General features: G+C 42.9%; 3 protein-coding genes across 9 annotated transcripts; 1 reads left to right on the forward strand and 2 right to left on the reverse strand.

Moving 5' to 3' along the window:
• The first annotated feature begins 3,321 nt into the window (after positions 1–3,321).
• Positions 3,322–15,210, forward strand: pla1a (phospholipase A1 member A). Of its 6 annotated transcripts, none has more exons than XM_028991503.1 (11): positions 7,131–7,847; positions 8,581–8,800; positions 8,968–9,145; positions 9,247–9,355; positions 10,349–10,450; positions 10,720–10,812; positions 10,917–11,102; positions 11,736–11,825; positions 12,382–12,490; positions 14,112–14,267; positions 14,742–15,210. In XM_028991503.1, exons 1-11 carry the CDS (start codon positions 7,784–7,786, stop codon positions 14,827–14,829), a joined length of 1,395 nt encoding a protein of 464 aa, XP_028847336.1. In that variant the 5' UTR covers positions 7,131–7,783; the 3' UTR covers positions 14,830–15,210. The 6 variants fall into 6 exon arrangements, 4 of the variants coding, with proteins under 4 accessions (XP_028847336.1, XP_028847338.1, XP_028847337.1 ...); XM_028991505.1 differs by having other exon boundaries at positions 10,935–11,102; XM_028991504.1 differs by having other exon boundaries at positions 7,133–7,847; positions 8,584–8,800.
• On the reverse strand, positions 14,978–20,267 carry popdc2 (popeye domain cAMP effector 2). 2 transcript variants are annotated; one of them, XM_028991508.1, is made up of 4 exons: positions 19,082–20,267; positions 18,433–18,541; positions 17,227–17,626; positions 14,978–15,756 (listed from the first exon to the last, which is right to left on the reverse strand). In XM_028991508.1, exons 1-4 carry the CDS (start codon positions 19,573–19,575, stop codon positions 15,674–15,676), a joined length of 1,086 nt encoding a protein of 361 aa, XP_028847341.1. In that variant the 5' UTR covers positions 19,576–20,267; the 3' UTR covers positions 14,978–15,673. The 2 variants fall into 2 exon arrangements, with proteins under 2 accessions (XP_028847341.1, XP_028847340.1); XM_028991507.1 differs by having other exon boundaries at positions 17,087–17,626; positions 19,082–20,266.
• Positions 20,268–21,755: 1,488 nt separating this feature from the next.
• Positions 21,756–22,866, reverse strand: cox17 (cytochrome c oxidase copper chaperone COX17). Its single transcript, XM_028991821.1, has 4 exons — positions 22,750–22,866; positions 22,453–22,569; positions 22,254–22,338; positions 21,756–21,904 (listed from the first exon to the last, which is right to left on the reverse strand). Exons 2-3 carry the CDS (start codon positions 22,560–22,562, stop codon positions 22,254–22,256), a joined length of 195 nt encoding a protein of 64 aa, XP_028847654.1. The 5' UTR covers positions 22,563–22,569; positions 22,750–22,866; the 3' UTR covers positions 21,756–21,904.
• Positions 22,867–24,157: the final 1,291 nt, after the last annotated feature.

The following is a 24,157-nucleotide window of genomic DNA, read 5'->3' on the forward strand; positions in this document are numbered from 1 at the left end:
TTTCAAATACTGTGAAATAAATACAAAAAAAGTATGAACTTGAGATGGAGGGCTCTCACCTTTTGAAGACAGGTAAGAGTGACATTCCGCTAAAACCCCACACCACCACCACCCTGCCCCGTCCCACCCAGTCCCAAATTTACAGCAAATACAAAAATATGTCAGTGAATTAAGTGGTGCTGTCAGAATAGCAAAGAAAGCAGTCTTGCATGCCTCCCAGAGTTCATCAATATTCTTTGGTTTCGTCTTCCATGCTTCCTCTACCACACACATGCTCAATGATGTTCATGTCTGGTGACTGGCCTGGCCAATCCTGGAGCGACTTAATCTTGAGGAACTTTGATTTAGAGATGGAAGTATGTGATGGAGCACCATCCTGCTGCCGAATTTGGCCTCTTTTATGGTTGGGAATATAAAAGGTAGCTAAGATTTCTTGCTATTTCAGACTGTTGATGTTGCCTTCCACCCTGCAGATCTCTTGCACACCCCCATACTGGATGTAACCCCAGATCATGATTTTTCCGCCACCAAACTTCACTGTTTTCTGGGTGAATCTCGGATCCATGTGGGCTCCAGTAGGTCTGCAATATTTGCGGTGACTGAGCCAACAAATGGTCCTCTCGAGCAGTTGTCTTGCGGGGTCTGTCTGACCTGGGTTTATCCTCTGTTCTTGATACTGAGACACATTGAAGGTGTCTGCCACATCAGCAGTGGATCTGGTCTTCTGCCTCTTGATAATCAAAACTTTAGTTTCAGGGTGAATTTTAGCCATGTTTACAGTGATATGTCAGTCATCCTGTGATAACGAAATACTACTTAACCTATACTACTCTGAATAGGTGTTCAGAAAAGGAAGTGGCCCTGTAAGCAGAAGGTTGCCGCTTCGAATCCCGATCCGCCAAAGTGCCACCGAGCAAAGCACCGTCCCCACACACTGCTCCCCGGGTGCCTTTCATGGCTGCCCACTGCTCATCCAAGGCTGATGGTTAAAAGCGGAGGACACATTTCGATGTGGCACCTTCTGCTGTGCTGCAGTGTTTTACAATGACAATCACTTCGATTTCACTTTCATTTAAAATGAATGTTCAGAGGATTTCGTTACAAGAAGCAGAATAATATGAGAAAATCAGGAATGCCTTTTCATTGGTGGTTGTGCTGCACCACTGGGGCAGTTGTGGCCTAGCGGTTAAGGAAGCGGCCGTGTAATCAGAAGGTTGCCGGTTCAAATCCCGATCTGCCAAGGTGCCACTGAGCAAAGCACCGTCCCCACACACTGCTCCCCGGGCGCCTGTCATGGCTGCCCACTGCTCACTCAGGGAGGTTCACTGTGTGCATCGTGTGCTGTGCTGCTGTGTATCACATGTGACAATCACTTCACTTTTTCTTTTATTTTACTCCACAATTGGCTATTATCCAGGCCCTTTTTTTTGATTGGCCAAAATATGACCCAGATTACTTGGTCTGAACAAGTGTTGTAATTTAACAGGCTGTAAACCTTTAGGGATCAACAACATTTTTGGAAGATTTCGTTACAAGTAGCAGAATAACATGAGGAATTCCAGGATGCCTTTTCATTGGTGGTTGTGCTGCATTTTACTCAGATACAATACTGCTATTTTCTGATTGTCTGTTTTCTAGGCCTGTAGACTGTCTGGTTTTTTTTTTTTTTTCATTTTGATTGGCTGTTAAATGCCTGGATCTTGGACTCCGCAGAGACGTGCTTCTTTCGTAGTGAGGCACTTGTGTGCCGCTGTCTGAGAAATATTCGCCTATATTGCCTATGCCACGTCCCAGCTCGAGTGGGTGGGATTTAGTTTTTTTCTTCACTTCACTTAGAAAACACATTTGGTGTTTATTTGTGTTGTCTTATATTTATTTATAGTAATATTTATTTTCTGATTTTATGAAACATTTAAATGTGACTAGCAAAGTAAAAAAGAAAGAAATCAAGAAGAGACAGACACTTTTTCACACCACCATACAAGGTTTTGGGCAACTCCTGGAACAGCTGCTGCATGGTGGACATTGTGCAGTGCTACAACCCAGAGACTGATAAATGGGATCATGAGTTCGATATACCTGCACTATGACTGTCCACCGACCGGAAGGTTCTGTACATGAAGCACAAATTCAGGTCTGCCCCCTACCTACTCAGCAAAAAGCTGAGATGACATCAACTTTTCCTTTTCGAGGCTTGTTAAATGTGGGGGAAAAAATCTATAACTATCTAGCACAGATAAGAGAATATTGCTCAATATGTTAAAGTACATGGAATAAATTATTTTGAAAAATCAGTGGACACCTTGGACAAGGGCTGGGCAATATGGCAAAAAATTCATCACAATATTCTTTCCCATATCGAGAGATTTAATTTTTTCATCAATTTTTATCACAAATTTTCCACAACATTGCCAAACTGAAACTGATGACACCGGAGCTAATAAACAGTCTGTGAACATATAAAACCATAACTTTTGCGGCCTCCTCAGCTCCTTTCTCAGGCATTTCCCTTTTTGCTAATTATTTGCTATTCTCCTTGATGAGCCAAGGCTGATCGAGCAGAATTTTATCACGATCATTGATCAATGGCTGTGATGTAATCTTGGTGTAATCTTGTTCAATATTTAGTGCTGCCCAATGGGGCTTGTTTGCTAGTGTAAGGTCAGACACCATCAGGATTTATACAGAGAAAACAAGAAAGGAACACTTGGTAGGATTCTGAATCTTCGGAAGATGAGAAACTAACTAACACTTTTGTTTTGTGCAATTCTATCTGTAAGACCAGAACACAAACTTTAATGGTGTTTTTATGACCAATGTTACAAGCCTGATTGGATTATTTAATACATCAATACAATCAATCACATGCACAAACATAATTACATCTCACGTTTCACAAGGTGGACACAAGCCCCACATTTCAGCACATAGGGCTGCACTGAGTGCCAGTTGAAAAACGATTTACATTCTTTACATTGTTTCTCTGGTAAGTAGCCTTCTGCCACATCGTGGACTATTTTTCTTTTAACTTCATATCTAACTGTCTTTGTGCTGTATATATTGCTACTGTGTCTCATAAAAACGAAATGCATCATGTCTGTTGCCTTCTTTGATAGAGATAAAAAATTAGCAACACACAGTACAATGTAACCTTTGTATGCTGTACGTGCTAAACATTTTAACATTTATTAATAATTGTTCATCCAGCAGCGACCATCTTGACACACATGGTCCAAAAAGTCTGTTTGTGTTCCCAAGTCCCCGCCCAGTGGCATTGCAAGGGCATTAAAAGTGCAGTTCCTGGCTGCCAGATACCAGCGCTGTCTGAATAATTCTCTTTTTCACAGAGGAGGAGTGTTGTTGAGGAGAAGTAACCATGTCTCTGACTGGAGATGTGTGTGTGGTGACCGGTGCTTTCGGGTTTGTGGGCGACCGGGTGGTCAGATTGCTGCTGGAGGAGGAGAGGCTGGCCGAAATACGGCTGCTGGACAAGAACATCCGACCTGAACTCTTACAATCCCTAGAAGGTAAAAACTTTAAAAACTTTGTCTTTGTCTGTTAGTAAATGCTGTTAGTTAGCTTCTAAGTAATAACTGAGCTTGGATCACAACCTTGAAGGTGGAATTTTTAAGTACAATTTAAGTACAGTATGCATTTGCCATGGAATTGTTTTGATAGACCTGGAACAATCTTTTGTTATTACATTCCAGTGAATCCTGGCATTGTCATCTTGAAATATGCTGTGCCATCCTTTAAAATATTCTCTGTGGTCAGCTGGTTTCATTTTATTGTCACATAATATTGCCAAACAACCCCAGAACATAACACTGCCTGCATAGCTTTGTACAGGAAGGACTATGAATGACTGGGTGCATCCTACTGAACCCTGCTGAATAGGATCAATCTGATCACATGATCAATGTAATATTGACCATTTGTTTTTTTTGTCATTGTTTTTCAGACAAGATGGGTGAGACGAAGATCAGTGTATTTGAGGGAGACATCAGGGATGCCGAACTGGTCAGAAGAGTCTGTCAAGGAGCATCGCTCATGTTCCACACTGCCTCTCTCATCGACGTCCTAGGAAGTATAGATTACAACGAAATGTATGGAGTCAATGTGAAAGGTACATTTATACTTTTTTTTTTCCTACTAGTGTCAGCGTCACAACATAGAGAATGATAATACAAACCGGATTATACAAATCGTGAATAAAAACTGAATGCAATGATGTGGAGGTGCCAACTTCTAATATTTTATTCAGAATAGAACATGAATCACGGAACAAAAGTTTAAACTGAGAAAATGTATCATTTTAAGGGAAAAAATATGGTGTCAACAAATCCCCAAAAAGTTGGCACAAGGCCATTTTCACCACTGTGTGGCATCTCCCCTTCTTCTTACAACACTCATCAGACGTCTGGGGGCCAAGGAGACCTATTTAGAAATAGGAATGCTCTCCCATTCTTGTCTAATACAGGCCTCTAACTGTTCAATCATCTTTGTCACACCTTCCTCTTTACAATGCGCCAAATGTTCTCTATAGAAAGATCTGGACTGCAGACTGGCCATTTCAGTACACGGATCCTTCTTCTACGCAGCCATGATGTTGTGACTGATGCAGAATGTGGTCTGGCATTATCTTGTTGAAAAATGCCGGGTCTTCCCTGAAAGAGGTGACATCTGGATGGGAGCTTATGTTGTTCTAGAACCTGAATATATTTTTCTGCATTGATGGTGCCTTACCAGACATGCAAGCTGCCCATGCCACATGGAACCCCATACCATTAGAAATGCAGGCTTCTGAACTGAGCGTTGATAACAACTTGGGTTGTCCTTGTCCTCTTTGGTCCGGATGACATAGAGTCCCAGATTTCCAAAAAGAACTTTGAATCGTGACTCGTCTGACCACAGAACAGTCTTCCATTTTGCCACACTCCATTTTAAATGATCCCTGGCCCAGTGAAAACGCCTGAGCTTGTGGATCTTGCTTAGAAATGGCTTCTTCTTGTAGAGTTTCTGTAGAGTTTCAGCTGGCAACGGCGGCTGGCACGGTGGATTGTGTTCACTGACAATGGTTTCTGGAAGTATTCCTGAGCCCATTTCCTTTACAGTAGCATTCCTGGTTGTGGTGCAGTGTCGTTTAAGGGTCCGGAGATCACAGACATCCAGAATGGTTTTACGGCCTTGACCCTTAAGCAAGAGATTGTTCCAGATTCTCTGAATCTTCGGATGATCTTATGCACAGTTGATGATGATAGATGCAAAGTCTTTGCAATTTTTCGCTGATATTATCTTTCTGCCCAACATTGTGGGAATTGGTGATCCTCTACCCATCTTGGCTTCTGAGAGACACTGCCACTCTGAGAAGCTCTTTTTATACCAATTAAGTTGCCAATTGACCTAATTAGTCTTAATTGGTCTTCCTGCTCTTCGTTATGCTCAAATGTACTTTTTATTGCTACTTATCCCAACTTCTTTGGGATTTGTTGACACCGTGAAATTTTGAATCAACATATTTTTCCTTTAAAATGATACATTTACTCGGATTAAATGTTTGATCTGTCATCTACGTTCTATTACAAATAAAATATTGACATTTGCCATCTCCACATTATTGCATTCAGTTTTTATTCACAATTTGTTTAGTGTCCCAACTTTTTTGGAATCCAGTTTGTACATATAAATAACATTAATAATATAAATAATATACAAATTATAAATCATTTTTATTCATTTATGGCGTGGCATGGGTCAAAAAAAGTCAATTTCTCTAACACAAAATGAACAGAAATTTCAGAGTGGTTGTCTTTATATCTGTTATATCTGTCTACACCAGGGACCCATGTTCTTTTGGATGCTTGTCTACAGGAGAATCTGTCCTCCTTCATCTACACCAGCAGTATTGAGGTTGCTGGACCAAACCCACGTGGTGACCCCATCATAAATGGCAATGAAGAAACCCCTTACTCTTCCTGCCTCAAGTTCCCTTACAGCAAGACCAAGCAGGAGGCTGAAAGACTGTGCCTTAGCACCAACGGAGAGATGCTTAGAAACGGAGGGCACTTGGCAACCTGCTGCCTGAGGCCCATGTACATATTTGGGGATGGCTGTCGCTTCACGGTGGGTCACATGAAGGATGGAATAAGGAACGGGAATATGCTACTGCGGATATCTCGCAAAGAGGCTCGAGTGAACCCGGTCTATGTGGGAAACGTGGCTTTCGCTCACCTTCAGGCAGCCAGAGCCCTGAGAGACCCCAACAAGAGAGCAACAGTTGGAGGAAACTTCTACTATATCTCTGATAACACGCCTCCTGTCAGCTACTCTGACTTCAACCACACTGTGCTGTCACCCATAGGATTCGGCATCCAGGAGAGACCCAGTCTGCCCTTCCCACTCCTTTATGTCATCTGCTTCCTGCTGGAAACCCTCCAGACAGTTCTCCGCCCGTTCCTGCGCTACACACCACCCATAAACCGGCAACTTCTCACCATGCTGAACACCCCCTTCAGCTTCTCCTACCAAAAAGCTCAGAGGGATATAGGTTATACACCTCGATACAGCTGGGCGGAGTCACGCAAGGTTACCACTGACTGGCTGGCCTCCATTTTGCCCAAGGAGAGAGAGTCCATAAAAGCAAAATAAGAACAACATTGAAGAACAACATGTTCATCATATAATTTCTTGTAGAAATAAATTAAATTCATCTGTATTGGCTAATGTAACTTTGATGTTCTTAAAAAAGGTTACAGTTTAGTCAGCTGTTTAGTCAGAAACAACAATACAATAAAGAAATAATACCTCCATCCAGTTGTGCTGCGCTGATGCAATAAAATTAAATCATTGTCTCAAAAAACAAATCTGCAGACCAATTAATAGAAACAAGAAAGGACCAGTTGGTAGATATCTTAATTTGCAAGACGAGAAATGAACTAACCACTCTGCCCTTTTAAGGAGGTCTATTAAAAATTTTAAGTGGGAGGAGTCAATGAGGATGATTGACAGTTTTTACACACTCTTTTTAAACCCTGCGCCCTTCTTCTAAGGTATCATTTCTTCCTCTGTTGGGATTTCTATTCAGACACTGATCAAACATCCCTTTCACTCATCACATTTAGCTAAAAATGTGCTTTACATGATGATTAACAGAAGAATAGGAAGTCACATGTCTTCATGCTTCTGATTTTCTGATGGAAACATCTTGATAATGTCATTATCTCTTCAATTGATTCATCAATACATAAGCTCATCTGGGCTCCACAGCCATCTCTCATGAACACTTTTTCTCCCTCCAGCTTCAGTTTGCACAGATGCACAGAGGCTCCAAGGTCAGGTCAGGATCAAGGCAAAAGTCCAGCAGCTGAAAACAAACAGTCTTTGAGAGAGCAGTGAGAGCACAGATGGGCAGCAAACACTGCCTGTTTTCAGCACCATTTAGTTTCCTTTAATGTCGTGTGCTGCAGGATGCAGAACTTCTTGCTAAAAAGAGCAGAATTTTTCTTTTTGTTCCCTCTAATGCTGTTGCAATTTCCAGCTGCAGGAGTTGGGAAATGCTAGTTCCTCTACAGGCATCTAAATCCAGCACTAAGTCGATTTTTCCCCCCCCGTACTTCAGGCTGCCATTTACCAGAACTGAAAAGGCGCCCTAATGGGGGAACATTTTTGAGAGTTGGAGCCGAAAAAGCGACCCGAATACAAAGGGGTAGCCGGGCGTTTGTCCATCCACTCTGCTATTCATGCAGCAGGTGTCCAGAGGTCCTCACTCAGCTTCTCTAAAAGAATGGCCTGGACGTCTGCCACTGCATTTCTCTGCGTTCTGCTGCTCTGCGTTGCATCAGCGGTAGGTGAGTACTTTAAAGTGGCGCAATTCCTTTTCCTTATACTGCCTGGGTATTTCATACCAGGATATTTTTAGCATAATAAAGCACCCTGCTTTGGTTTGAGTGGGTACAGGGCTGCAGGGAACGAACACATTTTATGCAAATATACTGACAGACTGTAAGCAGGGCGAAGTCTACACTTTTCCACTCATTTTCACTCTGCCTCTTCTGACGTTGGCACAACACCGGTCCAAGTATACTTCTATACACTCAGCATATCTTTTTTAAATGAGGTCTTTATCAGGAAAATAATAAGGTCACAAATGCATGAATAAAATGGATTAAAATTACAGGTCTTTAATGTTCAAAATTAATGTATTCATGAATATTGTAAAATAAATGTATTTATTGCCTGGATCACAGGTCACACACAGCTGAGCTGACCACAGATGGGAGAGTAGATGAATAAATTCTGCATTGTGGCTACACGGACACAACTGAAGAGTTTCAATGAGCTGTTAAAGGGCTGTCATGACTTATGAAATGGAAGAGGTGTTGGATATAAATTTGAAAATAACAGAACATGCAAAATCTCTGCTGAAATGCAAAACATTCTTATATTTCTCCAGTACAGTACTAACCAGTACTAATGCAATTCATTTCACCAATGTCCAAGGGTTAAGTATGCTTTGGGAAAACCTAAAAAAAAAAAAACAGTTTACTATGCTGAGAGAGAGTCATTTCCTTTCCTGTCCAGCAGGTGACAGTGGAGATCCCACAGTCAGATGTGAGGACTTCAGCAACAGCACCTGGCTGGGGAACCGAAATGGCGAGAAACTCCAGGTCCAGTACCTGCTATTCACACGCAAGGACCCGAACTGTGCCTGCCCCTTCTCACACGAGTCACTGAATAAAACACGGCCAGCCACACACTTCAACTCTTCCCTGGCCACCAAAGTCATCATCCATGGGTTCAGGTAAAAACTGGGCAACTTGCAACAAGTAGTTACAGGGACAGTCGCCCTGGAGACACTCAGAGTGAAGTGTCTTGCTCAGGGACAAAATGATAGTAAGCGTACGAGTTAACTGCTCTGTGAAGTAGTTTCATTTCCCCTCTTTTACTATTTCATTCCCTCATGTGCAGGGCATTGGGGACTAAGCCATCCTGGGTGAATGGACTGGTCCAGGCTCTGCTCAGGGCAGAAGATGCTAACGTGCTAGTTGTCGACTGGATCTACAGTGCCTCATTCGCGTACAACCGTGTTGTGGAAAACTACAGGGAAGTAGCACTAGAGATCTCAGTTCTCATAAACCAGCTTAAGGTGAGGGTCTAGCCCCAAGCTTACATCAGCCCTCGGTCCAGTCATGTTCTATTAATGAGTTCTGACTGTACTCGTGTGTCTTTGTGCATTTTGTCCTTTAGAACCATGGGAGCACTCTTGAATCATTCCACTTCATTGGGGTCAGCCTCGGGGCACATGTGGCTGGGTTTGTTGGTACCTTGTTCGAAGGAAAGCTGGGAAGAATTACAGGTACCATCTACCTGGTATTTGATTGCAGGTTATACCAGATTTCCTAATCACATTTCTAGAGAATCCAAAGATGAAATGTTCACATTGAAGGCCTAACTAACTATCACATGTATATCTGGGAACATCTGGTAACAAGGGAAAATAATCTCTTATACTCACTTTTTTAATTCGGGCAAAAACTGTTTATCAGAAGGTGACCCAATAGCCCAAAAGCAATCCACCCAAAACATTTTGTGTATTGTTGGACACACTTAATGATCAATTTTAATTGATTTTATGTGGATTATCACTCTAAAATGACACTCCCCCCCAAAAAAAAACTATATTAATTAATTTATTCAAAAACAGAATAATTGTAAAAGAAGTAGAGTGTCTGATGCACAATATTTACAACAGACATGACTCGTTGATCCTGTGACAGACTGGCAGTGTGCCGAGCAAAGCTGCCCAGTACCACTGAGCTTCAAATGACCTTTGACATCCAATGATCTAAAGAGTCCCTGTGTGTTTAGAGAACAAGGGCAGACAATCATAGACAAACCCTCTCATCTTCGCACATGTTATATCAATGAGGCTTTGAGAAAACAGCAGACAAGGCTGCATTGTCAAGGCATTACAATTACATCAATAACATTATATTATATTATATTATATTATATTATATTATATTATATTATATTATATTATATTATATTATATTTAAAATTGTGCCCATTCATTTTCAAAACCATTCAGTATGATTGGATTTTTCCCCCCTGTGATCATTTTATTTTCAAGGTGCTAAGTGCAATGATGATTGGCCTGTTATGCAAATGTTCAGCAGGGTTCTTCCAATCAAACCCCACTAACTACCTTTGTGTCCCTGAGCAAGACTACCAGGGCAGGGTACGTTTTGGTCATAAGTAAACTGTGTGGAAACCTTACAGTGCACCGTACATTGAAACCTTCCATCCCTGATGTCCGTGTACTTCAGTCTACGTCTTCACTGTGCAGGTCTGGACCCAGCTGGCCCGATGTTCAAGGGGGCCGATGTGTATGATAGACTGGACCCCTCAGATGCCTTGTTTGTAGACGCCATTCACACAGACTCTGACTGTAAGAGAAATGTGATCTTCAATACTCTATAAAAAATAAACACAACAACTAATTATTAAACTATTAATAATATACATGATTTTTTTGTATTGCAAAAATCAGGACAGATGAACCCTTTTTTAGAACTACTAATGTGAATTTTTGCTAGATAATATTGACCATGCTTCCCATGCTCATTGTCTGTGTCTGTGCAAAACTTTTAGTCTAAGCTAATCCATTAACTCAGCTAAAACTGAGCACTAACACATGGTTACACTCTGGTGCACCAGACTTTGGCATTTCCATTCCTGTCGGACATGTCGACTTCTTTCTAAACGGTGGAATGGACCAGACAGGATGCGCGAGGTCAAGGTTTGCCTCAAGTAAGTACAGGGTTACTGATAAATATGGTGACAAATGGTGACTTTTAACAATTAAGGGAGAAGGGTGCCTTCTTTCCGTCTGAGGACGCACATTATGTTGTCAGTTCTGATCTACTTCCCAGTGTATGGATATGTGATCTGTGACCACATGAGGGCGCTGCACGTCTACATGAGCGCACTGAATGGGTCCTGTGCTCTGCTGGGGTTCCCCTGCTCCAGCTATGAAGACTTCCTCACAGGGAACTGCTTTCATTGCACAAACACCTTTGGTGGTTCATGTCCACGCATAGGTAAAAAAAATTAACAATTTATAAATAAAGAATGATTATTTATGCAAAGAATACGTCATTAATAGTCACATCTGATACAGCACAGCACACGGTGCACACAGTAAAATGTGTCCTCTGATTTTAACCATCACCTTTGGAGAACAGTGGCCAGCCATGACAGGCGCACGGGGAGCAGTGTGTGGGGACGGTGCTTTTCTCAGTGGCACCTCAGTGGCACGTTGGTGGTTCTTTGAACAGGCAATAATATATAACATTCATTGGCCCGATAAATAGATAAATATTAAAGATAAATATTTATGAAAAACACTTTTTGCTTTTATGAATGGGGGTTTGAAACTAGGAAAGTTGTGGTTTAAACATATACCCAAATGTGTGTGTGTGTGTGTGTGTGTGTGTGTGTGTGTGCATGTGTGAGTGAACTGCTTGTGGTTGTGATTTGACCATGCCTGTTAGTGTTTTGTGTCCACTTATCATTGCTGGTTCGAATCCCAAGGTGCCACTGAGTAAAGCACCGTCCCTTGTGTTAAACGTCTTGAAAACTATACAGTTAGGAATTTTACTGTGCCAAAATGCCCTAAACTCCGGTAAAAGGTCTGTAAAAATGTTTGGTAAAAAAGGTTTTCTTCCTTTAAGGCTTGCAGAAAAATGCTGGAATTTCAGTGTATCCCCTCCCCAGCCAGGAGAAGGTCTATCTCCTGACCACGTCTATGACCCCATTTTGTGGTAGGTTTCTTCACGTGTATACTAAGGCAGACTTTATCACAATTTTTTACTGAAAAAAACATGTCATTATCTTACCTCCCATTATGGTTATTTAACAGTGTGTACTATTATTAGCAGGCATTTTTGAGAACTATTCACCAGCACACCATCTCAAGATATGTGATAGCATTTGGGCTAATACCTTGTAATACATCCCCTCAAATAATACTCCATAAACTGTAGCATGGAGTAGAGTAGATTTTCAATCATCTCATCACTTATTGTAGATAAGTAGCAGTCTAATGGGTAACACACTGGCCTATTATCCAGAAGATCAAAAGGTCACAGGTTCAAACCCCACTTACTACCACTGTGTCCCTGAGAAGTCTCTTCAGGGGGACTGTCCCTGTAACCGCTGATTGTAAGTCAGTCTGCATGAGGGTCTCTCCTTTATGCCAATTAAGGGTATAAAGTTCTTTGTTAGTCTCCACGGAGTATCTTCAGGAGGAGGAAGAAAATTAGTGTCCGGATTGAGAGACTGACGGGAACGACCTTATCTCACTTTTCCTTATCTCAGCACATCACATTGTGTTGGAGCTCGAAGTCTCTCCACTAGACAAGAGTGCAGAAGTGCATGTGACACTGAGGACTATTGGACACTCTGAGACTGAGGAGAAGCTGAAGCTGTGAGTATAAACAAATATTGACATGGGGGAACAGGAACAAGTTATGCACCAATCCCACAAAACTTTAAAGACATTTAGAGCACATGTGTCAACCTCGACCGCATGTCGCAAGATCACTTTGTATAGATCTGTTGGGGCCTGGCAATGTGATACGCTGGTGGTGCACAGGCTGCAGATCCCATAATGCAGTGCATACTTTGCTGACAAACTGAGTTCACACGGTACTTTGAAGCATGAAAAATCCATCTGCCGGGGATGTGGGAACTGCTTCTGTAAAGATTCAGCTACATTTTAAAGATTGTGTTCAGCAAGGCAACTGAAGAGCTGCATTGGGAGATCTGTTGTTTGAGTGTTGTCGGGGCTACGCATCACCTTTCTATAATCGTGGATCTGTCTGGGGTACGCGTGCCTCAAGTTTAACACCCCTGAATTAGAGAAAGAATGATCGTCTGGTTACAATAAGGTGTATTGGGACACACCTCAAAATAGTTGAATTCAATATTCCAATCACATCCAAGGCCAATTGTGAATTCTCAGTGAATTATAGTATTGCAGTTTGATAGGACGTCTCTCGTGCAATAAGTCCATTCATGAAATGGAGGCAACCTCCAACCAGGGCTTTTTTATCTTGCCATCCTCAGTGCCAGAAACAAATGGATTCCTCAAGGCTTCAAACCCAGCAAATCTTGGCCATTGCTGTTGAAGAAGGTTCCTGCAAGATTCACTTGCCTAGAGACACCAATCCATTCATTTCTGAGCATCCTGTGAAGATTGTGTGAAAGAACCTCAAGAGCGAAAATATTCCAAGAACCAGGATTTGACCAAGGAGTGGAGGAGGCTGGGCTGGTCACACAGTGTGAGCCCACTGAGGTGGTCAGTCTGGGCTTTGCAGGCCAGTCTCTCCTGAGAATATTGACTAAGCTTGCAATAGTGTGGTTGGAAGAGGGCTAACAATTCAATCTGTGACTGTGGTTGAAAGAGAGGCCCAGCTGTCAGTAACTGCTGGGATGCAAGGGACTGGGAGTGGGTCGCCTCTGTAGGATGTTCCAACAGACCCGAAACACCTGGTGACCCCAAGGATTCACAAGTGATGAAGGCATTACTGGCATTACAACGAAGTGAAAGCAACTGGGAACAACAGCAATTCAGCCAAGCAGTAGGCCAAGCAGTGGTGTCAGCACATGCTGAGGTGCAAAAAAAAACAGTAGTTTCAGACCTCTAAACATCACCTTCAGATTATCTGAGGAACCGTGTGTACCCTTCAGGGAAGGGTTTCCACCCTTTGCATCTTCCAATCCTTACATCACAGGGTGCAATGCAAAGTGCTGTATGTGGTGGAGTTAAGCAGGACACTACTGGACTCTAGAAACATGTTATCTGGGGTGACAAATCATGCTTCTCTGTCTGGCAATTGGTATGGTTTCTTTGCCTGCTAGAAATGTGCCAAGTGTAAAGTTTGGTGGAGGGTGGATTGTGGTATGGGCTTGGCCTTTTAGTTAACCTGAAAAGAACAGACAACAGATGAGCTTCCCTAGCACAAATTGCTAAAAAAAAATTGTGAAAGTTTTTGATAATAATGTTTAGAAATTTCATGAATGCCTCAACTGGATTTATGTTTCAGACATACAAAGGCAACCATGTATAAGAGAGTACTGGGCCATCCAGAGACATTGTGCAGGATCGACTCCATAGAGCTGAAGAGCACCGGGGCTCGGTTCTACAGGCAGGGCGACCTGCACGTTGCATCATTGTGCATCTCAGAGTTCCCCTTCAACAGGCAAGTGTCCCCAACAACTAGCCCACTCACACACTGTTATACACATATATATTCAACAGTTTCATTAGTTTTCCATAAATCAAAATGATATTGTTTTATATGACAAAATAATATAAATTAATACCAAATGAATTAACATAATATCGAAACCCTTCTCAAATTGGTGCATGTACCACTGACTCTAGAGCTCCTTCTAAGAGTACACTAAGAGTCTGTTAATATTAAGATCCTTCTTAGTCCCACAAGTGGGGAATTTACAAATTCAGAGCTGCTGTGCCTTTAAACGCTGTGAAGTTATTGTTCTTAATATTCTCAGTGCAATAGTTAAATTGGCTAAAATAATGCCAGTTGTAATAGCAGTACTTTGAGAACTGGTAGTTGTGCTCAGCGTGAGATCTACTGATCTACACTATGCATTTAATTCTGAATGCTGTAAAGCAAGCACTTGACTTCAGCTCCTGTTATTTTTCTCAGGGAGAACAAGGCCTTGTGTCTGAAGAACATTAACCTGGAGAGAGGAGTCCCGTGGTCTCATGATTTGGTGCAGGCTTGTGAAAGCTGATTTTTACACTGGCCTGGGCCACAAATTCAAACAGCCAGTTTAAAAACGAACATACCACTATATGTTACCCAGACAGAGTACACTCAGAGTATAACTCAGTTTATTTATACAGGGAACACAATCCCTGTAATTATAATGTAACAGACTGAAGAACATCATGTATTTGTAAGGAATTTGTAAGGAAAACTAATCCACATGGTTAGATACCTGTGCTGTTAACACTAACTAAACCCTGATTTAGATACATACAGTAGAAAAGCTTGTCTTCAATTATTGTCATATTCCCAAGGAAAGAGTGACGTCACATCTATCATTTTCTGAATGGAGAAAAAAATATATAGAGAGAAACACTGCATTTCAAAAACAAAGCTTTGTTGGTTCTTTTTGGCCCCTTCATCTTTGTGAATCTCTGTGAATCTTTTTTGAAGAAAAAGAAAGTCACACAGACACACACTTTTGGTAACAGTATTTCTTGAATGCTAACAACTGGCAGTCCAATTACTGTTTATAACCGATTATTTTATGTCAAACATATTCACCCCCCAAATCACACAAATGAAACATGCCCTCATCCACCAATTATATTTAAATGCTAAATGTGATCCAAAAATGTGGAATTGCAATTATAAAACCATAAAAAAAGAAGAAAAAAAGAAACGATTCCAGATGGAGTGCTGCAAACATTCTGGTGTCCTTTGAGTGACTGCTCTTCAGCCATACTGTACTGATTTTCAGCGTTTGTGCTCTGCTCCATGTGATGTCTCCTTTCACGTCCACACACTGAGTGGCAGAGAGGAAGAAAGACACTGTGCTGTTATGGACCGGAGGACGAGTAAAACCCCATTCACAGTCTGGGGGTGTCTGTAGGGGCCAGTGGGGCTCGTATCCTCTGCAAACGACATGGTGGATTTTCAGCAGTATCATCTTCTGTAGGATGACAGAAACATACTTGTTACTTTCAGATATACTATTCTCTTGAAACTAAATTGTTAATCTAATCTAATTTCTGTAGATGCTATTAAGAAAGAAATTAGTATTGGTCTTAATATAACACATCCCTCCACACCTTTCAAGACAAGTTAAAACTGTAGTTTCAAATTAGAATATTTTGATTCATGTCCTGGCATCGCAATAGTAAGACACCACTTTTTCAGACACATTTTGTGAAAAAAAGGTTGTATTCATCCCAATGGTAATATAAAATGCTGGTAGTGAGGCATCTTGTCACATGACCCTCTCATTCCTGTGTAAAGCCCTTCTGAAGGTCAGCATTGCACCCACTGCCAGTAGTACCCTCCTCCCTGCAGCTGTTGTGTCACTGCTAAGGCCTCTGGGTATATGCTGCCCCCTTTCAAGCCGCTGCATGTTCACCAGTCTAAAGAAGCCATCCTGCACTGGATTCCTGGATGTGCACAATGGGCACCACCCAGTGTATCCAGCACATGAATCCGGCCAGGGCAGCACCGGAGTCACAGAGCAGCACCACTCTGCTTCATAGACTTAGTTCTGTCATAGATAAAGTCCAGAGACAAGCCTTATGGCTTAATTTAGGAAATTTGTACAACACCATAGAACCTCAGTAGCAGTACAGGAATAGAACTGGATTCTTAAAGTCAAACTAGAGACATGGGGACAGTGGCAGAAAACAATGTGACATACGGAAACCACAAATTTAATAACAAGTAGCAAAACATTCCAACATAGCAGCCAAGCACAATCTGGGGCAGTTTCTAAAACTGTGTTTAACGCTGTGTTAGACTAAAAGCATCAATTTAATGATCTGGTAATCCATGCTAATGAGAAGAAACAGTTAATTGCATTAATTCCTCTAGACTGTACCATTAATAGATTTGTTTAAATATATAATTTAGAAACTGCCCCTATGCCATCATTTTCAACCTAGCTCTAAGCGCTGTGTGCTACGCATGGGGCTTGTTCACTAGTGCAAGGTCAAAAAGCATCCTCAGAATTTAAATAAACAGGTAAAACAAGAACTTCTGACCTTTGCATGACATCTGCCTGCCAATATGCCTATAACACCTATATAACATCAATGCATCTATATAACATCAATGTGCATCTATGTATTTATGTAAATCCTAAGGACCTTAGACTGGTAAACAAGCCCCATGCTTAGCACTGTGTGTAGCGCTGGTCCAAATTTGGTGCCCTCTCTGTTAGTAATAGTGTCTGATGCCATTCCAGGTTAGTGAGGATGTGCCACATTCAACATCTAATCTATCATTTGTGTACTTACATGAAGCCTAAAAAGTGGCCCAGTGTGTTAACTCCAACAACCCACTGTCTACTTCAAATAATCCCTCTCACTCCCATAATCCATTAGTGAGCCTGTCATATCAGCAAAGTCCTCAAGCACCAGACTTGTGGAGTCCTCACCAGAGGGCATCTCTGGGTCAGAGGACTGGGTATGGCGGTTTCGGCCCGAGGGGTTGCTTGTGGATGGTCCAGCCTGGTTTCTGTGTGGCCTCCGTCCATCATGGCTGGGGTCCACTGTCACTACAGTCTGAACGTCCCTGGGTGGTGCGCTGGCACTGCCCCCATCACTGCTGTGTGTGGATGGGGCAAGGACGTGGTACAGGCTGGGGAGGCGGATGTCGAGCCGCACGCCACTCTTGGCGAAGAGCTTGTCGTTGAGGGAGTAGAGCTTGTCTGCAATGTCACTGCCCAGCATGATGGAGAAGAGGCGGGTGATGTAGCGATCTTTGGACAGGAGGAGATATAGCCTACGCCGACGCCATGAGATATACCGGCATTCTGTTTCTGCTGTCAGGGTCACCTGAGGACACAGAGGTGACAATCACTCCATCAATAACCATCAATAACTGCTTAATCCATATCTGTGCCGGGCACACGCACCATTCACTCAAACCAATGTATGGCCAATTAAGAGCACCTAGGGAGAACATGCAAACTCCAGACACACAAAGCTTGGACCCATATACAAACACACAACCTCATTAATTAGGTTCATCCCACACAATGGTTTTAACCTTTTAGTAAAAAAAAGATATGAATCAGGTGATCAAACTGCAAACTTTGTCATGCCTGTTGGCCCTTGTATTAATAAAACACATTGCCATTCCAGCTCCTCCACCTCCCTCACACCACTCCATGACAAATTATCAAATTATTCCAGAATTATTTTGGTAACTGACCCCCAGTCATTAGATGTGGTCTGAGGTGTGAATGGGGAGTAGGTGTGTTAAACCTGTTATCGCTCTCACACTTTCTCATAGTGGTCACTGTAGTTCATCATGGCACCACATGGCAAAGAACCCTCTGAAGAGCAGAAAAAAAGATCCATGCTTCTCCATGGTCGACCAAAGAAGTTGAGAGCACGTGCTCAGCATCATATCCAGTGGTTGTCTTTTGAATATAGACGAATGAGTGCTGCCATATTGCTGCCAATCCATCCAGTGTGCATGAGGCAGGAGGAGACCAAAGGACCCAGCCACACCACCACAGCAAGAGCAGCAAACTCCACACACAAAGCTGGAGCTTGGATCTGAACCCTTTTTTGCAAATATTTAAAAGAAAATTTACAGCACTTTTTGGTACTGCAAATTGCATATTCAAATCTACCTGGAAGTTGCCATCTTCTGTTGGTCTCAGGGACTCCCACTCCGGCGAGTCCAGAAATTGGTGTGGGAAAATGTAATGCAAAAACTGTCCTTCTAAAGACACACGAATCCTAAGGAAAGCAGAGCAGATGTGAATCATCTGAATTAGCATGCCCAACATGGTTAATTCTGAAAGAAGAACAGCAGCGCGGTGTTACTCTAATAATCTGTGTTGATACGAGCCTTCAGCGTCGCCTGGGCTCTTAAGTAAACCATTTCATGGCCATGTGAATGAATGAGTCGCTTTCTTAAAATAGGGCCTGACAGTGTACACGACAGCATAGAATTTCACAGTGACGACAAATGGCCCAAAATGGAAAAACAAAACAGAAGACCACAAACGTACATTTGTATTTCTTTGAAAGATAAAAGAAGAGACATCTGAACAATGAATTCAGTTCGGACAAAGACGACTACTACAAGACAAATAATGAACAAATTCTGCATTGCTTTTTTATATTTTGGAATTTGACAGGACTTGGTTTGTAAATGTAAACTTTGAATAACCACCATATTTGACCACATGCCAGATATGTGTTTATGGAACAACATAAGGCACCAGAGAGCCGCTCCCGCTGTTGGAGAAATAAGGGCATGTTCTGCTCACTCACCTCCCAGAAAGCAAGAAGGAGAGCTGGTCAATGGGCGTCTTTCCTTCCACGGCGTACGTCTCCTCGGGCTGCAGCGAAAGCACCTTGTTCTCGCAGGCCGCCGTGATCTCCTTAAACACCTGCACAGGCACGTCGAGCGGCTGGTAGACAGCGGCGTACAGGGCAGACAGCTCCTCGCTGGGCAACCCGTCCTGAAGCAGGCGCACTACGAGGTGGCAGATCTGTCCCAGGCACGCCAGCATCAGCAGGACGTTCCAGGCGAAGACGTCCATCCCGCACACTGTCAGGATTCCCCACAGCACTAAGCACAGGAACGAAGGCACCATCAGGCCGAAAATGTACATGGCCCCATACGGCCCGCTGCCTCCCATGTAGCCCAGGAAGAGGACGGTGTTCCCCAGATGGTACATGGCGCCCTCTGTGCTGTTGGTCCAACCCTGGCATGGCTGTCCATGAAGCACGCTCTCAAACAACGAGGAGTTGTAGATACTCATTTTGCTCTTCTCCTGAAAAAGTCCTCAGCACATCTCCTCTCTTACTTCGTCCTCCCTGACGCTGAGTTTCACAACCAAGCACGTTCAAAAACTCGCTCCATCTCCTTCCCTCCGTTTCGCTCAGCGTCTACCCTCACTCTTTCCTGTCCTGTCCGAGCGCACTGAGTGGTCTTTGCGAGAGAGAGAAAGAGAGAGAGAGAGAGAGAGAGGCCTCCAGAAGGATAACCATGTTTGGAATTGAAACCCAAGGAGAAGAGAGTCACAGACAGAAAGCAGAGCGACTACTTAACATAACAGCCGCGGGGAGAGTGGGAGCTGGGCAGATAGCGGCCGAGGACACACAAGAACTTTTTCCAAATGGCCAACAGCAGCTCTTTCTCCAACTGTGCACCCCGACGTCCGTCAGCCCGCGTGTCACACAATAAATCCACAAGAAGCTACGGTGAAGAGAAGGGGCTCCTCTGGCACTGGGGACATTTTTCAAGATACTAAAATAGATGGAATTGCAGAGAAGGTCACATTTCATGAATGACTATCCCACATGGTACTACGGCACATGCCATAACCCTGCAGTGACAGTGGACTGTGTCCCCACTTCTGACAGAGGGCACAGAAAGGTTATCACTTTCGCACTAAAAACATCTCGGTAGTCTCAAAAACACTAGCTGTCTAAAATTGGTTCATTTTGGCAATAATGGCATTGTGGCATCCTCAAATTTAGAATTTATGGAGCTGGTGCTCAGACTGCTGGCACTGTGCTTGGCTGGCCCTTCACATGGCGTTGCAGGGTTTTAGCCTCTCCCGCTGCAGCATCAGCACACATCCACACGCATCTATCCAATTCAATTTTACACTTCATACATTTCCAAAACATTTTACATTTTACATTTACACCATTTATCAGACGCCTGATAAATGCCACAATGGTAGTAAGTGGGGTTTGAACCTGGGTCTTTTTGTTCATAGGCGAGTGTCTTACCCACTAGGACCACTACCACCACCCTGGAAATTAAAATTACATACACACATCAAGTGTATTTACTTTCATAAATAGTAAGAGAACTCTAATCAAGACTGGCCCAGCACATAATCTAAAGTGGAGCTCATCTTATTAGGTGTATTGCAAGCCTGAGCAGAACAGAGTGGCAGCGAGAATTCGGATAAGATGAGTGTCGCTGCTCTATTTTAGGCATGCAGGCATAACTGAGAGGAGCAGCTGTCATCATCTAAACTCCAGGAAGGAGGAGCGTGTAAAGCAACCTTTGATCCAGGAAGCTTTTAGGCAACTACCCCAAGCCGGAAATTCTCTCTGTGAAGCCAACCGAGGAATCATTCCTTGGGGTGAAGTTTCCATGGTGACAGTTTCTCAGGAAATTTAATAATACAAGTTTTTTAAGTCAAATCAATTCTTTAGATGAATATTAATTTGTAAATTATTGTCAAACCCTGGTTCTGAAACAGTGGTTCTCCGACACCATTTTGTTGTACTCCAGGACCTAGTTGTTCAAACAATTTAATCTGGATAAAAATTATCTGGGTTTTGAAAAACCTTGTTTTGCTATCCAGGATCTGGTAAATCGGTTTACTTTTATTCTGGGTTTCCAAAGAAATATTAGATTGGATCACTCATATCAGTGAATACAGAAATTTCAAGATTACCAAATCTGCTTCACTTGAACTTTAAATGCGTAAAGAACTACGTAAAGAACAACAGGCAGACTATAAATACCAGCAGGGTGGTAACGGCCTGGCTGTAACACACTTGCCTATGAACCAGATGACCACAAGGTCAGAGTGTCAGATACATGCTGTAATGGATAGTTTCTTTGTGTTTTAAGGGGTGTCAAATCCACTTTTTATACAGAATGAAAAGGCCATTGTCATACCTGCATAGTGTGGACTGTAGCTGCAGTTTAGCTATTGCTACAGCCTAAGAAGATCCACCCTATTAATAGACACCACAGACCATCACGTGCCAACAGAAGGGCTGGTGAACTGACAGGACAGCAAGGTGCTGAGATGCAATTCATTTTCCTGGTGTCCTTTTCACTAATAAAGTATATGCTAGTTCTTGATATATATATATATATATATATATATATACACGTGCATTGTTTCACAAATGGTTTAATACTTACACATTATATAACTTTAAATATAAGTCCTCACAAAACAGTAACGAATGTTGAATAGAAGTTTTATTTAACACAGACAATATTTATTTAACATCAGTCAAAAAATGATTTACAGAAAGGATCAGATTTAAGACAAGAAAAACCCTCATCATGTGAGGCATAAATACATCTCCAAGACATGTGGCTGCATCACCCTGCAAAAAAAAAAATAAAAAAATCTATAAATACTATTATATTATAGCAAATGCTAAACGGTTGCAAATGGTCATGGGACGACTGGAATTAACAACCATGGGGCGCCCACGCTGTGCCTGTACGAAAGGGGCTGAATAAGTAATGGTGCGCCACGCAGGAACCGCTGAGCAGAGGGTTCCACTCACGCCACCGGGGGCCACGCCCACTTCTATTGTAGCTACATAATCCGGGACATTTTGTCCCATTGAATGGAACTCGCGTTCCCACGTGTGATAAAGAGTCCGCTTGACCTCCAGATTTTTTTTTTAACTGTAATGCAAAGAGCAATCATTTCATGGCTCGACGTACTCATATTTTGAATCCTAGCGCCCTCATGCAGTCCTTATGAGCTTCAATGAGTTCCGAGCAACTTTCCTCGCCTTTCTCAATGATGCTGAAAGCAACAAGAGGTTTGTCACACAGTTATTAAATCATAACCAGAACAAACAAAAAAAAAAGCCAGGTCCATTAGTAAAACTCAATCAGCGCGGCACGTTGCGGTCCTCACCACGAATCCCTCGCCTTTTTGGTCTCCGGACAGGCGCAGCACGGCTTCAGCGGCTTCTTCTCCTCCGGCGCAGGTGCGCTCTCAACGCTGGCCGCGGACAGCGACGACATTCTCGGACTGGAGCGAAGAGCAAACACGGAAAGAAAACACGCGTGAGACGCAACGCTTGAGGACGACCGCAATGGCCGCCCCTGGGTGGGCCAATACACACTAAACGTTACAAGCAACCGGCGCTGAAAGAATTGCACATGAAGGCTGCAAGCGTACAATATACAAACGTACAAACACAGAACCTACTCAACTAGAGGCTACGGCAGCTCTGAGGGGCAAAGCGCCTCATGTGTGTCCTTTACGCAACACGCCTTCCACCGATCTATTTCTTCGTCATTGTTGCTGCAGTTGGTATTTAGCAGACCGGCGAACGTTGGCGCCCCCTACCGGGTCGGAAAGTGCAGTTACAGTCGTGGCCAAAAGTTTTGAGGATGACACAGATACTGGTTTTCACAAAGTTTGCCACGTCAGTGTTTTAGATCTTTTAGATCAGTTGTTTCTGTGGTGCATTGAAGTATAATTACAAGCATTTAATACGTTTCAAAGGCTTTTATTGACAATTATATCAAGTTAATGCAAAGAGTCAATATGTGTAGTGTTGGGTCTTTCGCCCTGGCATGCTGTCAATCAACTTCTGGGCCAAATCCTGACCGATGGCAACCCATTTTTTTCATAATCAGTGCTTGGGGCTTTGTTGGTTTTTGTTTGTCCACCTGCCTCCTGAGGATTGACAACAAGTTCTCAATTGGATTAAGATCCAGGGAATTTCACAAACCCAAAATTTCACTGTTTTCTTCCCAGAGCCACTTAGTTATCACCTTGGCCTTATGGCACAGGGCTCCATCATGTTGGAAAAGGCTTTGTTCTTCATCAAACTGTACTTGCAATGTTGGGAAACCTGTTCGACGACGTTTTGATACCATTCTTTATTCCATTCTCTATACCATTACTCTGTACCATTCTTAGGAAAAAATATGAGTAAGGCCACGCCCTTGGATGAGAAGCAGTCCAATCCCTGTACTTTTTGCAGAATATCAGTCTGTCCTTGATGTTTTTCTTTGCTGCCCTTCTTGACACCAGGCCATCCTCCAAAAGTCTTCACCTCACTGTGCGTGCAGATGCTCTCACACCTGCCTGCTGCATTTCCTGAGCAAGCTCTGCAGTGATGGCACCCCGATCCGGCAAGTGAATCATCTTAAGGAGATGAAACTGCCGCTTGCTGGACTTTCTTGGGCTCCCTGAATCCTTCTTCACAACCCTTCACTTCTCTCCTTGAAGTTTTTGTCATGGCCACAATACACCACCGGGGCACCAAGGGGCGCTCCAAAAACCACAACCCCAGCAAACCAGTAGTACTTCACAACCCCCAAACACAACACTATAAATTGGCAGCCAACACAAACAAACATTGTGAAGTCTCATTTGACATGAGCCTATTTTCGGATTGATCTTGTTCAATGCTGTTTAACCGTTGACCCTGACAATGACTTTGGATTACCCGTACTTGGTATGGTTTTTGAACCACTTCTTCCATCTCTGACCTGGATTCTTGCATTCCCTCTGACATTCCATCCCGATGAACCCCATGCCTGTCGACCACCAGCCATCTTCCAGTATCAGTACTCAGAGGAATCTTGCCACACCTTTCACCAAC

Source organism: Denticeps clupeoides, chromosome 9 (assembly GCF_900700375.1).
Source record: "Denticeps clupeoides chromosome 9, fDenClu1.1, whole genome shotgun sequence".
Classification (NCBI taxonomy): domain Eukaryota; kingdom Metazoa; phylum Chordata; class Actinopteri; order Clupeiformes; family Denticipitidae; genus Denticeps; species Denticeps clupeoides.

Coding starts and splice junctions, on each gene's coding strand:
- pla1a (XM_028991503.1), top strand. CDS start 7,784: ATGGCCTGGACGTCTGCCACTGCATTTCTCTGCGTTCTGCTGCTCTGC. Junction 9,146..9,246: donor TTCTCATAAACCAGCTTAAG/GTGAGGGTCTAG, acceptor TTTGTCCTTTAG/AACCATGGGAGCACTCTTGA. Junction 10,451..10,719: donor CATTCACACAGACTCTGACT/GTAAGAGAAATG, acceptor CTGGTGCACCAG/ACTTTGGCATTTCCATTCCT.
- popdc2 (XM_028991507.1), bottom strand. CDS start 19,575: ATGAGTATCTACAACTCCTCGTTGTTTGAGAGCGTGCTTCATGGACAG. Junction 18,542..19,081: donor TCCTTCTTGCTTTCTGGGAG/GTGAGTGAGCAG, acceptor TGCTTTCCTTAG/GATTCGTGTGTCTTTAGAAG. Junction 17,627..18,432: donor CAGAAGATGGCAACTTCCAG/GTAGATTTGAAT, acceptor CTGTGTCCTCAG/GTGACCCTGACAGCAGAAAC.
- cox17 (XM_028991821.1), bottom strand. CDS start 22,562: ATGTCGTCGCTGTCCGCGGCCAGCGTTGAGAGCGCACCTGCGCCGGAG. Junction 22,339..22,452: donor AAAAAGGCGAGGGATTCGTG/GTGAGGACCGCA, acceptor TGTTGCTTTCAG/CATCATTGAGAAAGGCGAGG.